At 35.5% G+C, this 14,927-nt stretch overlaps 1 protein-coding gene across 1 annotated transcript in view; it reads left to right on the top strand.

The window, feature by feature from the left end:
• APOB (apolipoprotein B) overlaps window positions 1-14,927 on the top strand; it is a gene marked incomplete at both ends in the record, with an annotated part of 88,849 nt that overhangs the window by 46,093 nt on the left and 27,829 nt on the right. The window contains 4 exons of the mRNA XM_081344813.1: window positions 303-7,799; window positions 8,265-8,379; window positions 10,334-10,517; window positions 12,025-13,644. Of these exons, the coding sequence (XP_081200939.1) occupies window positions 303-7,799; window positions 8,265-8,379; window positions 10,334-10,517; window positions 12,025-13,644 (9,416 nt within the window). The remainder of the gene's footprint in view (window positions 1-302; window positions 7,800-8,264; window positions 8,380-10,333; window positions 10,518-12,024; window positions 13,645-14,927) is intronic.

The following is a 14,927-nucleotide window of genomic DNA, read 5'->3' on the forward strand; positions in this document are numbered from 1 at the left end:
ATTTGCTACAGCTAACATCCAGTCAGTCCCACATGCTAAAATGTCAAACAAATTATAACTGGCTTCATACACTGAATTAAATTAACATTATTGTTTAGTTTTCAGTGAAACTTCCAAGCAATCCTCATATGCCTTTTAAAAAATAATAATGCCCAAATAATCTACTATAAATATAATCTGTTATAAATCCACTCAGCGAGCTAGAATGGATCTAATGGTTAAGTTGCTGGACTTGGAGCAGGGAATCCTGAGTTCTAACATCTTCAAGTTACTAATGTTATTTTTTCCCCATTTTATTTCAGGGCAGGCAGAAGCAAGTTATGATGGAAATGGACTTACCTGTGATTATGAAAACTCACTGCATCACAGCCTCCTCAATTCTAATTTTAAATTCAGCAAGGTCAACAAAGATGGACTCAATCCCACCGTCAAATACACCATGACCTTTGAGACTTCCAGCCCCCTCGGAGTTACGTTTTCCTTGTCTGCCCACCAGGATTCCACAGAGGATGAATATTCACATGTTGGTATTACCAATCTAGAAGGGCAATTGAATGTTGCTACATTATTTGCCAAAACCACATATTTACAATCTATCACCTCTAAGAAGACGAGTCTCGATTTGGTATGGGATTCAACTCTGAAGTTCGATTCTTCCTTGTTTGGGGCTACTAACCAGATGATTCAAAAAATTACTGAAGATGCATGGACAGTCAACTCTATCACAAACATACAGAATAACATTCTGACTAATAAGGTTTCCTTAAGCTATCAAAACAGCCAGCTGAAACTGTCATCAGAGGCAATTGGAACCTACAGAAACTTTGAAACAGTCAATAAGTTTGATTTAACTCTAGAAAAGCAGCAGGCTATCCTTCATTCTGAATTAAAGGCCACTTTGTTTAAAAATGTATATTACGCCCTGGTATCAGGCTCTGTTAATAACCAAGGTGTTGAACTGATCGGTGACTTGTCATGGGAAAATGAAAGAAACAAAGCAGAACATAAGTCTGCTCTAAGTATTAAACAGGATGGATTGGTGAGCAGTGCAACAACAAAATTGCAGCTTCTTTTACTGATCCTTGAGAATGAGATGAATGCACGAATTGGCACTTCTGGTGCTTCTGTGAAGATTGATACAAATGGACGAGCAGGGATGCATAATGCCAGATTCAGCTTGGATGGGAAACTAGCTCTCACAGAAATAGCACTGTTGAGCACATACCAAGGGAGCATTTTGGAAGTGGACAGCAAAAATATTTTGAACTTCAGAGTAAATAATGGAGAACTCCGATTTTCAAATAGTTTGACAGGATCACATAAACAAATGCAGTTTGAACACACCCATGAGCTGAACATTGTAGGGTTGTCCTTGACTTATGCTTCAAATTTGGATCACACTATTAAGCCAGGCATTTCCCACAAACATCACGTGGACCTACAACTACAGCCCTCTTCCCTCACAGCCAACTTGAACAATGATTTGAAATACAGCAGTGCCAATGTAAACAACAAAGCCCGCTTGCAGCTTGAGTTCTTGAAGGTAAATCTGGATGGCAACATTAAAGGCACTTATAGTGGCAATGAGATAAAGCATACCTATATTTTTACTTATGGAGATCTGGCCACACATATGAAGACAGACACAGCTGCAAGCATTCAAGGTGCAGCCCTTACCCATAAAGTTGACTTAAACATTGCAGGACTCTCTTCTACAATCAATGTCAACACAAACTGTGATTCTAAATTCTTAACCTTTTCTAATGAAATACGATCTATGGCTGCCCCATTTACAGTCACTTTTGATATGCATACTAATGGAGATGGACAATTTGCACTTTTGGGAGAACAATCCGGTCGACTGTACAGCAAATTCCTGCTAAAAGCAGAACCTCTTGCTATTGTCTTTTCCCATGATTACCAGGGATCAACCAACCACAACATCAATTCTGGGGCAAGATATAATACTGGATTAGATAGCAAAATCACTGTTGTTTTAACTCCATCTGAACAAAGCAGTGCTTGGAAAATGAAGAGTCAGCTGAATAACCATGTACATACCCAAGATATTAATATGTTTAACAGTGCTGAAAATATTGGTTTGGAGTTGACTGGACAAACTTTAGTTGATCTTTCTGCACTAGACTTTCCTATGAAGATACCATTCACAAATGATGGAAGACTTAATCTAATTGATACTCTGGATTTAAGAGAAAATATAGCTGAGCCTCAAGAGTTTGGCCTCTCTCTTTCTCTCAAATATGATAAAAATGCAGATGTGCATGTCATCAATCTACCTTTCTTGGAAAGACTTCCAGCATATTATGAGCAATTCAGACATTCCATCTTAACTGCAATGAAGTCCATTCAGAAGAATCTAAAAAACATAAATATAGATCAGCTTATGAGAAAATACAAAATAGCATTAGATAAGTTTTCCCAGCAAGTGAATGACTATGTAAACTCTTTTGATCTGGAAAGTAAAGTGAATAAACTGAAAGAGAATTTGGACGCTTTCACAAAAGATTATAGCATAACAATTGAGGACCTTCAAAACACATTGGAAAATGCTAAAGCTAATTTTCTAAAAGCTTTGACTCAGCTACAAGTATTTCTGACTGAAACTGAAAAGTATATGAAGGAGAATTATGACTTAAGACCAGCGATCATGCAACTTATTGAGAAAATTGTTGAAAAAATAAAAGTTCTGGATGACCAATATGAAATCAGTGTGTCAATGATCAACACAATTCAACAACTCCAGTCTTTTATTTCTCAGTATGACCCAAGCGAGATAGGAAGCAATGCAGCTGCTTGGATTCAAAATGTGGATACTACATACAAAATCAGAGCTCAGATACAAGAAAAACTTGATCAACTGAAGAGTCAGATTCAGAATTTTGATGCCCAACGTATTGCAGAAACTTTGAAGCAGCAGATAGAGACAATTGATACTGAAATACTTATAGAAAAGTTAAAAATACAATTTCCATTTGAAAAAATAAACCAACTCCTTGAACAAATCAAAGATATCCTTCTAAATTTTATGGAAGATTATGAAATATCTGAGAAGATCAATGCATTCAGAGTCCGCATGCATGAGCTTATTGTAAAATATAATATTGATGAACAGGCCAAAGCTCTAATGGATAAGGTTATAGAATTGTATAAACAACAGAAAATAACAGAAACAGTTCGGCAATTAACTATCACATTGAAACAAATTGACATAAAACCATTCTTCAATCAAATTTTGAAGTTTATCGATGATGCCATTAAGAAGATCCAAACATTTGATTATAAAAACCTAGTGGATGGTATCAATGACTTCCTTGATACTGTGATAAAAAAGCTGAAATCCTTTGATTACAACAATTTTGTAGATGAAACAAACAATAAAATTCGGCAAGCAACTCAAAAAATCAATGATGAAATTAAAGCTTTGGAACTACCACAAAAAATAGAAGCTACAAAACAATATATCAAAGAGGCCTATATTGTGGTTTCTCAATATATTGAGAAATTGAAAGACAGTAGACTTGCTGCAACAGTTAACTGGCTCAATGATCTTATAAGCTCTCCAGCAATCGATGAATTAAGAAGTAAGATCTGTGATTTCCTGGAAGATGCACGCAAAAGAATTTACCAAATGGACATTCCAGCAGAATGCCAAATATTCCTTCACAAAGCAAGTCAGCTATACAAGGTCATAGTCTCCTTTCTAGTTGACAAATGGGACATTACTTCAAAGAAGATTAGTGTTTTAGCAGAGAAATACAATGTAAAAAATATGGCTGACCGTCTGAACCAGTTTGTTAAAACTGGTTTTATTGTTCCTGCAATCAGATTAGGCGTAATCAACATACCAGCTTTTGAAGTCAGTCTCCAAGCCTTACAGGATGCAACATTTCAAACTCCAGATTTTATTATTCCACTAACAGACCTTCATGTGCCTTCTTATCAGATAAATTTCAAGAAATTAAATGAAATCAGAATCCCAAACAGATTTACTACTCCTAAGTTTACCATTCTAAATACGATTAATGTTCCCTCCTATACAATTGATTTTAATGAAATAAAACTGAAGATTGTGAGGATAATAGATCAAATAATGACAAGTGATTTTCAGCTGCCAAAAACTGATATATACTTTCAAGAAATAAAAATCAAGGATCTTTATTTTTCAGACTTTTCTTTACCTGAAATTAATTTACCGCAGTTACAAATATCTGAATTATTAATTCCAAAGCTGAACTTGAATGAATTTCAACTTCCAGATATAAGGATTCCAGAATTCCAGTTACCACGTATCCCACATAGTGTAACTATCCCTACATTTGGAAAGCTGTCTGGTACTTGCAGAATTACTTCTCCCTTCTTCACACTGACTACTAATGCTGGTTTTCAGAATGTAACAGCTCATCCCTACAGCCCAGAATTTGTAGCCTCTCTTTCAGCTATTGCCGTATCCAAAATTAACTATCTTGCTTTCACCCTAACTGCAAATACTCATCTTTCGGCACCTGAGTTGAAAAAGTTAATTCTAAAAGAAAACCTGAAGTTCACCCACTTGTACCTTAAAGCCGATCATGGAAGTGAAGTCGTGTTTTTGACAGCATCTGTTCAAGGAAGTGCTGAAACAACAGCCAGCTTCCGGACTACCCGTAATGCTATAGAACTACATAACAAACTAACAGTCAACCTGGACAAGACCATTTCCATGGACAGCAAGACCCTTTATACACATAGGCTCAACATTCCAAAGGCCCAGTTCACTAGCCAAGCTGAGTTAAGCAATGAAATAAAAACTGCATTGGAAGCTGGGCATATATCGGTTACTTCCACTGGTAAAGGGGACTGGAAATGGACTGCTCATGATTACTCTGATGAAGGAACCCATGAATCAAAAGTCAGTTTTACCATAGAGAGATCCATAGCTGCATTTGTAGCAGAAAACAGAATAAATGCTAAGTACCTAAGAGTTAACCAAAGAATGCTGTATGAATACAACTTGCCAAGTTCTTCAAAGCTTCAGGTTGAGTCTACAGTTGAGTCTCCACAACTTGGACAGAGTGTTTTAAATGCTCAAGGTACAGGGAACCTTGTACAGATGAAAATGGAACTGTCTGGTACACACAATGCTAAGGTGATTGGACGCATCTCTGGGACAATAAATAATGATGTGTCCTTTTCAGTACAACCATTTGAAATTAAAACATCAGCTAATAACAATATGAATTTAAAAGTTAGCTTCCCATTCAAAATAGTTGGAAAAATTGAATCTCTAAATAACTATGGCTTGGTGCTCAGTCCTTCCACTCAACAAGTTAGCTGGGTAGCTGGGGGAAGATTTAACCAATATAGATACACTCATAACTTGTCTGCTGGTAATGATGAAGATAGTACTGAAGCTACTATATCCATGAATGGTGATGCTAACTTGGAATTCCTCAATATTCCTATCTCATTTCCTGAGCAATCTGTTCCTTACCTTGGTATCAAGACACCTCAAGTGCAAGCATACTCTCTGTGGGAAGAAACAGGCCTGAAAGAGTTACTGAAAACTCCAAAACAATCATTTGATTTAAGCGTAAAACTTCAGTACAAGAAAAACAAAGATGTACACTCATTTCCAATTCCTTTAGACGGAGTGCACAAAAGACTCAATTCTTATATAGTGAACTTCAACAAATATTTTGAAAGAAATAGAGACCATACTTTAGCATTTCTGACAGAATCATATAACCAAGCCAAGGTCAAGTTTGATAAATACAAAGTGGATACTTCAGTAAACCAAAGTCCGCAAATCTTCACGATTCCAAGCTACACCATTCCCCTGCTAAATATTGAAGTCTCCCCCTTTACTGCAGAGCTCCCAACCTTTGGTTATGTGCTTCCAAAAGAAATGAGCACCCCAGGCTTCACTGTTCCATTTGTTCAGTATTCAATGCCATCATATACAGTAGTTCTTCCATCATTGGAGCTACCGGTCCTTCATATTCCCCAAGGCCTGAGAACACTGAAGCTCCCCAACTATCGAGTAAGCCCACTGCCAAACCAGATCTATATTCCAGCCTTTGGAAATATTACCTATGATTTCTCATTTAAATCTAGCATGATTACCCTGAATACAAATGCCGGCCTTTTTAACCAATCTGATATTATTGCTCGATTGAGTTCCTCCTCCACCTCTGTGATTGAGGCTCTACAATATCAGCTGGCTGGGACAACAAGCATCACAAGGAAGAGAGGTCTGAAATTAGCAACTGCATTATCCCTGAAAAACAAATTTGTAGAAGGAAATCATGACAGCACTATCAGTTTCACAAAGAAAAACATAGAAGCTTTAGTGGTAACCACAGCCAAGATTATGGCACCAGGCTTGAAGGTAAATTATGGGCAGGAGCTTAAAGGAAATGCCAAAGCAATACCAATAATATCTTCAAAAACAAATTTAAATTATGATGTTGATACCAATTATCTCAATGCTAAAGGAGCAGTTGTCCATCAGGCTAAGCTAGAAAGTATTATATCTTATATATCAGCTGATACATCGACCAGTGGTTTTATCAATGGTGATTTTTACGAAGGAAAACCATTTTCTGGGAAGTTGGTTCATGAAGCAAATACTTACATAAATTCTAAAGGTATTCGATCAGCTGTGAAGTTTGAAACTAGTTCAAATTCTGGGGACATCTGGAATTTTGACACAAAAGAAAATGTTGCCATTGAAGCATCTACCAATCGTCTTTATGCTTTATGGGACCATAGTGGAGAGAACTATCTAAATTATTTCCCATTACTTAGAACTAGAGGAAATCAAGTCTGCAAAGTAACTCTGGAACTAGCTTCTGATATCACATCAGCAGCTCTTCAGATACAAGTTGCCCAAACAAATAATTTCCTTGAGGAGACTTCTGTTAATCAAGCATTTTCACTGACTGTTAATAATGGAAATCAAAAAATTAGCTGGAACAGTGAAAGCCAAATCCTTAATTTTTTCCTTGGACATGACTTGGAGTTAGCAAATAATAATGTAGAAGCTCGAGTTGGCTTGTCAGCAACTTTGGGAGGGCACATCAATTTCCTCACAGAGTTTATATTGCCAGTTTATGAAAGGAGTTTATGGCACATCTTAAAATTAGATCTGACCACTAGACCTGAAGAGAAGCAATTCCTAAATGCATCAACGAATATAGTATACACAAAAAATCAAGATGGGTATTTTTTCCCTATAAATGTCAGTCAACTGGCAGATAGATCTATAATCAAGTTTCCTGCAATTAAAGCAGTAGGTATTCATGAACTACGTGAGTTCAATGTACTTGAACGGGTGAATAGTACATCATTTGATATCAACCTTCCTCTGCTACCAAAAATGCAACTTGATGAAATAACCAAATACAATAATCTGGGACAAAATAAAATTCCATACTTTGAGCTAACGGTTCCCAAGCATCCCAAGCTTGTAACAATACCCCAATTTACTCTTCCAAAGAGACTTTTGCTTGGCCACATAAACATTGATCTGAATGCTATAGCCAACAAGATAGCTGATTTTGATTTGCCTACAATTACAATTCCTCAACAGCAGATTGAAATACCAGTTTTCACACTTGCTTTACCTGCTGGAATTTACTTCCCCAAATTTGGAGCTTTGTCTAGTTCTTTCAAGGTCACTTCCCCATTATACAGTGCTACCTGGAAAACAGATCTGAAGAACACAAAGGAAGCTTTTGAACATTCCATTGACTTTACTGCAAATTCACCACTGCAGTTTCTAGAATACAATTTAGATGGTAAGAATATTCGTGTTATATTCTATATTGTTTTATCTTTGAATTAGATATAATTGATTGGAATTTAAGATAAGTGAATTAAAGGAACTTCTGCTACTTTAAAATGTAACATAGGTGAGATGAAGCAAAGTAATGTTTTGTGGTTTTTTGGAGGGTGGGGGAAGGGGAGGTGGAGAGTTTGAAATCCATCTGGATTTTATATAAGAGTGTAAAGAGATTAGACCAGGGAAGTAATCCTGAATTCATGAGACTAATTTTGCTGTGTGCAGGTTGTTACTGTACATATAACAGCTACTTTAGAACTAAAGAATTAACAGTAAAAACTGTTCTATTAATTGAAGGTAATGGTTAAACAAAACAAAAAAAAATCTCAAGGACACTGTTCAAATGTCTATGAAATCAGTGTACGCCTCATCCTAAATTTGTGAGATCCAATTTCACTCATTTGAAACCTTTTCTTTCTAGGTGTAACCACCTACCAATATGAAGGTAACCGCCTCACACTAAATACGCAGTATGATTTAGCTCATCCTGAGCTAAGTGGAAAATTTAAAGCTGTCTACATTACAGAAGGTGACAGGTAAATATATTCTCACCAGTGAAGGCAAATATTATCGCAGGATAATATTGCAGAATCCAATCCGCACATTTCTTGAGGAGAAATGATTGAAGCCTGGGAAACAGGCCCCTTGTCCGTCAATGGGAGTGCTGATTTATCACTAGCCTACCAGATACTTAGGAGCCATGTGCGGCATAAGGAAACAGGAATTAATGACTTAATGGCCAGCCATCAACATCCTAATTAATAAGTAAAAGCCACACACAACCAGGTACTATATAAATATAATAAACACTTATAACCAGTACACACATTCTGGAGAGAAAGAAGTTCCCCATGGATGGGCTCCAGTATGAGCCCAAAAGCTTGGAAGAATAAACCTCTGATCTGACTCAGATTATATCCTAAACATATTCTTTATGTTAGCAAATCTATAGATGAAACTATATGCCATAAATGTGGGGTCTTAATCCCTTGAGCAGTGTTATGTAAGGGAGACTTTACACCTTACTCTGTAAGCGTTATCTGGCTTCCCCATTGACTTTGCTTGTCAGAAGATCGCAAATGCTGTTCACATGTCCCCAGGACACTGAACCACCATAACTATGAAGCAATTGCCAAGCATGCCAATTTTGATCACATGACCACGGGGATGCTGCAATGGTTGCAAGTGTGAAAAATGGTCATAGTCAATTTTTTCAGTGTCTTTGTAACTCTGAACAGCCACTGAACAAATTGTTGAAAGTCAAGGGCTTAAGGGCAGGGTTGTGCTTATAACTGGTAATGAGGAAATTTAGCAGGCTTCATTCTCTGCGGAACTGCATTTGATCTACTAAAATTAATCATTTTTTTATAAAACACCATCAAAACTTTCCTTTTAACTTTTCTTTGACTGATTAATAGAGCTTCAATCATAGCTATTTGAAATATTGTCCCATGTTGACTTTTAAAAATATTCTTGCCATCGTATCAATTCCAGGTCTGCATAACACTGTCACCTCAGTCATGCCATTTAATAATTCAGAAGAGTTTTGAATCTTATCTTTCCATTATGTTAATACAATATATAATATGCTCTGTTTTATCAAAAATAAACATTTTAAAATTACCTGAAAATAAATAAAATCTTTGATAGAAAAACTGAAGGAAATTTGACCAAATAGGTTGAAAATTATATATATATATAATATAATATATATATATATGTATATATATATATATATATTACCCAGGTAGTCATCCAGATTGATTAATAGCAATTATTACTGATGATCAGATAAACTAGCCTACAGGTTGTATTCTATAGTGACTTCATTTTTTTTTATTTTATTTATTTACCGTTACCCCACTTTTATTATTTTTATAAATAACTCAGGGCAGCAGACATAACCAACTCAACTTTCTCTTCCTATTTTCCCCAAAACCACAACCCTGTGAGGTGGGTTGGGCTGAGAGAGACAGAGTGACTGAGCCAAAGTCACACAGATTTTTTTCATGCCTAAGGCAGGACTAGAACTCATGGTCTCCCGCTTTCTAATCTACTGCCTTAATCACTAGATTAAAGTAACTTTGAACTAACAAGCTGAATGTATCCTTTTGCAAGGTGGGTACCTAGCATTTACCAAACTGCCTTACCAACTGTGGGGGAAAAAATGCCCTGAAACAGTAAGAACTGGTAACTGACAAAATATGCTTGCATCTAACCATCCAGCAGCAATAAAACAGAACTAATCAATATTAAAATCAATCAAATAATGCCCTCCCTAAAATATTTATTGATAGAATATTTAAATAACACTTAAGTGACATGCACAAATAATGTGCTCTGCTGAGGTTGAACATACTTCAGAGGAAGCCATTCCAAAGAAATTGAGCATCAATAAGTCATTTATAATAGGCCATTTTTTTAAAAAAAATGCTACTTTGTATGAATGAGCAATTAACTTATTGTGTGATTTCTTTGTGCCTCTTTTAGAATTCTTCGGGAGAAAGCATCCCTGGACATCACTAGTCCAACTTTCACAGATGTCCAAATGCGCTACCAGGGAGATGAGTCAAGATCTTCTATAATGATATCATCTGCTTCGACTGGTACTCTTGGTTTTCTTATCAATCTGGATTCCAGTAGTCTCAAAAGCAAGATCCTCTACCAACCTCAGGTAGGCAAAATTAAAATTAAGACTATGCTCGATAGTTCAAACAACCTTCAATTTTATCCTGACTAAGTTGGACTGACTTCAGTGGGACCTAACTTCAATTAGTCATTCAAGCCCCTACTGAAGGCTGGATTTTACCTTAGCTGCAGCTTTGATTTGTCCTCCCTTACACAAAGACATTTTTTCAGCATCCTGTTGCAAAGCCAACACTTAGGCACTATAGTAGAATTTCCTTTAATTTATTCTTAAATGAACCCTTAGTCAACAGCCCTATCAAAACCTCCACAATTAGAGGGCAGTGAAATGTTTTTTGTTCCCCATTTGTATTCAGTTACTATCATTTAGTTGACATATAGAGACTGATTAATTCAAAAGGCATACTGAGTAAGAATAAGTTTGTAATACTCTGTTCATGTGCATGTACAGTAAATGTTTATGTCTATAAAATACACATATAAACATATGTATAAACTAAACATTCAAATACCTGAATACTGATCTAATCAAGGAATACATAAGTATTCTCAAAACTGACAATCAGTATTGATAGCGATATGGAGTGTAGCCATCTATGCAACTTTTCCTCCAATTATTAGTTATGCAGCACACTAGTCAATCCCACTACAGGTCTATTTCAATCAAATACAAGTATGAACAAGCGAGATATGATGCTGCAGTTCAAGATGTATTTAAATAGAACTGAGTGAATGAACACTATAGCCAAACCACTTTTGTTCCCACTCAATGCTTAAGGGCATTTGTAATACATCTATACCAGATGTGTGGTGTACCTTCTTCAGTTAGTTATTATCATTTCTTAAAAGACTGAAAAATAGAAACAGAACTAGCACCTGTAATTTCCAGTAGAGAGGTTTAAGAATTCTTTTTTGTAAAAGCCCAACACTCATTAATATGAAATGGGATAAAAACAAATACCAACACACGTTAAAGCAACATGGACTGATTAGGCCTGATCCATCCATTTAAAAGATTCTTGGCAGATAGGTGGCAAATTTAACAAATAAATAAATAAAAGGTCCTAGTGTACTTCCCCCTTTTGTTCTGCTGCAATTCTGCTAATTATCAGTACCATCATATCTTCCATTAGCTATTTGGATTTAAAATCAAATTGTAAATAACACTAAATGAAAAGTGTGGACTGGGCCAAGGATTTAAGACAGGAAACTGAATCATTTGGGTATCTTTTAATAAAATGATACATTACAATTTTTAACAATTCTGTATGAATTAATAAATAAAATCAGGAATCACCCTATTATGGGTGGAGGATTGCTCTGAAAGGAAATACTTGCACAACAAGGTGTACACTTTACTTATATTTTTATATGCTGCTCTTTTTCATTTCAAAGACCTTCAAGAGACTATAAAACTGTTTACTGTTTTACAGCCCAAAAGTAATTGTTTTCATTTAATGTACTAGGGAATAAATGTGTTGTTCCATAACAAAGTAGCAAATAATCCTTCATAAAAAATTATTTTACATTTACAGTCTAACCCTCAGAATGAAGTGGAGATCTTAAAAAGTGAAATATCCTTCAAAAATCCAGAACTGATTCAAATCAAAACCAACTGGAAAGAGGATGCTGTCACAGAGTTACTTGAAGGTTTAAAAGAGAAAGTGCCTAAAATGGCTGATGCTTTGTACTACACTGTTAACAAGTACCACCGTGAACATACAGGCATGGAAATCAGTTCTGCTGCCTCAAAAGTGAAGGATACTCTGAGAAATAATATTGACCGAACATACATGAACACAGTAAACAGTATCAGTGAACTAGAACAACAGCTTCATGAAGTAACTAATCAGGTCACAGGAAAATATGAACAGATTAAGACAGAATCCAAAAAACTATACCATAAAGCTGCAGATCAAGCTAGCCAAATAGAGTATGAGCGACTCAGAACCCAATTTTTGGATGCCATAATGGATGCTATAGTTGAATACCATAAACAGATAAAACGTCTTATTGATTCTGCCATTGAATTTTTGAAGGTAACAAGATTCCAGGTACCAGGCCTTCCCGGGAAACACACTGGTGAAGAACTGTATGTGATAATTACTGAAAAAGTAGCAAAAGCTGTAGATCAGTGTATTACAAGAGTGCAGGAATATTTTGATTCTTTGATTGCGTTTGTCAATGAAGCAGAAATTAAAATCCCAGCTTCCTCCGAGATAATCAAAGGCAGTGACATACTTGCAGAAATCAAAACATTTTTAACCCATGTACAAAAGAAAGTTAGTCAGATATTTGTTGGTCTCCAAGAGATCGACTTTGCACAACATCTAAGAGACTTAAAGGAAGGAATTCAGCAAGTCTTCCAAAAGGTAGAAGAGCTTATCAGAAATTTACAAGCTCAAAACTATGACCATCTGAAAGAACAAACAAAACAACTGTTTGTAAAGTTCTTGAATGCACTTAAAAGCTTAGCAGATGATGTAAAATATTTTTCTCCTCGCATTCAAAACATTATCCAGAACATTTTCTCTGAAATTTATGGTAAGTTAGAAGAACTTCTACATGGCATAGGAGATTTGAGGAAGGAATATTTCGACCCAAGTGTAGTTGGATGGTCTCTCAAATATTACGAAGTAGAAGAAAAATTTATAAATTGGCTGAAGACGTTTTTTAATACTATACTAGAGTGGCACACCAAATGGATAAATGAAGCTGCTGACCTGATCATAAACCTGACAGACCAAGCAAAAGAACTTTTAAAGAACCAAGAAAAACTTGCTGAGTTTTCCAAAACTGCACATGAAAAGATCCAGTATTGGTCTAAAGTGGCAAAACAGAGCGCCGATGAACAAAACAAACAGGTCAAGGCAAAGCTGCAGGAGACATACAACCACCTTTCCAACTGTTATGAAACGCTCATCAGTGAGACAAAAAGATTGATTGACTTGACAATTGAGAAGTATACTACATTCTTCCAATATCTCCAAAAGCTACTTGATTGGCTTGAGAGAGCGACAGCCGATGCTCTGAGGCCCTACATAGCTGTTCGCCAAGGAGAGCTGAGAATAGATATACCAAAACCATTTAATTTGTCAGCAATTTATCAAGGCCCATTAAGTGATGAAGATCTTCAACAGAAACAAACTATTCTGGCAAGTCACTGATCTAAACGCCACAATAAAATTGGTGAGCAGCAAAATTTAATGGATCTGTAGATTTATGCTGGGCAACTGACTGTGGAACAGATCAAGCAAAGTGTACAGATGTACTCACAGGAAAAAAATGGTACAAATTGTTATCACATATTTAAAGGCAGCAATCTGAATTTCTGCACCATCGGTAAAGTATTTTAAGCTGTTGTATATGAAAACTAAATAATTGGTGAGTCAGCTTATTCCTCTGCAAAGTCAATAAATGAATACATTTATTTCCTTTTATTGTCCTTTATTATAAGTTTACTTGTGGGAGCTAGATCATGATACAGTTTGCTAATGAAAGGTTTTCCACTGGCTTCAGAGCCCATCTGGCCCCTTGTTGTTCAATATATTTTGTAACTGATCTTAATAAATATTCATAACTCTGCAGAATAAGATTGAGGTCATGCTAAATTAAAGAATGTAAGTTATAAATAATTTTCAATTGGGAATATAACAAACATACGTAGAGGAAGAAAGAAAAGGAGACTGGAGACAAATATGGGGATGGAATCTATGCATTCTAAGAAAATAAAAATGATTTGGTTTAATTATTTTGCATGCAAAACAGCCATTGCTTTATTTCTGCCCCAGACAGTTCTTTCTCCTATCAAGGTCCAGCACCAGACTTGTGAAAATATTTTTTTTCTTTATTAACCAAATTAATATTTTTCTGAATATATATATATATATATATATATATATATATATATATATATATATATATATATATATATATATATATATATATATATATATATATATATAGAGAGAGAGAGAGAGAGAGAGAGAGAGAGAGAGAGAGAGAAATATATATATATAGAAATATATATATTTCTATTCATCTTGTGCAATGTTTTCCTTCTTATTCCACTCCAAGGTCAGCCTTGGCAATTTTTGAAATGAATTCTTTGTTCTAAATTATACACAAGTTATGGCAGTTCATGCTGCTATTGGTCTTTATTGCATTAGTGCTGCCTCTTCAGAAAAATGCAGTGTTTCATAAGCAAATTCATAAGCTGTTGCTCAGTATTTAAAGATGCAGGACATCCCTACAGAAAGGCTTACAATCTATTTCCCACAAGATTGAAATTTATCATTTCTGATAGCAAAATATTTGGGCTTCATTATTTATTTTGTTTCATGTTTTGTTAGAAGGTTATGTAAGAACTAGAGTTCAGACTAATAGGCTTCCTCCTCCTATCTCTTCTTTCTAACGTCAGAATAAAAACATTATGTAA

The sequence above is a fragment of the Vipera berus genome (assembly GCF_964194415.1).
Source record: "Vipera berus genome assembly, chromosome: 1".
Taxonomy (NCBI): domain Eukaryota; kingdom Metazoa; phylum Chordata; class Lepidosauria; order Squamata; family Viperidae; genus Vipera; species Vipera berus.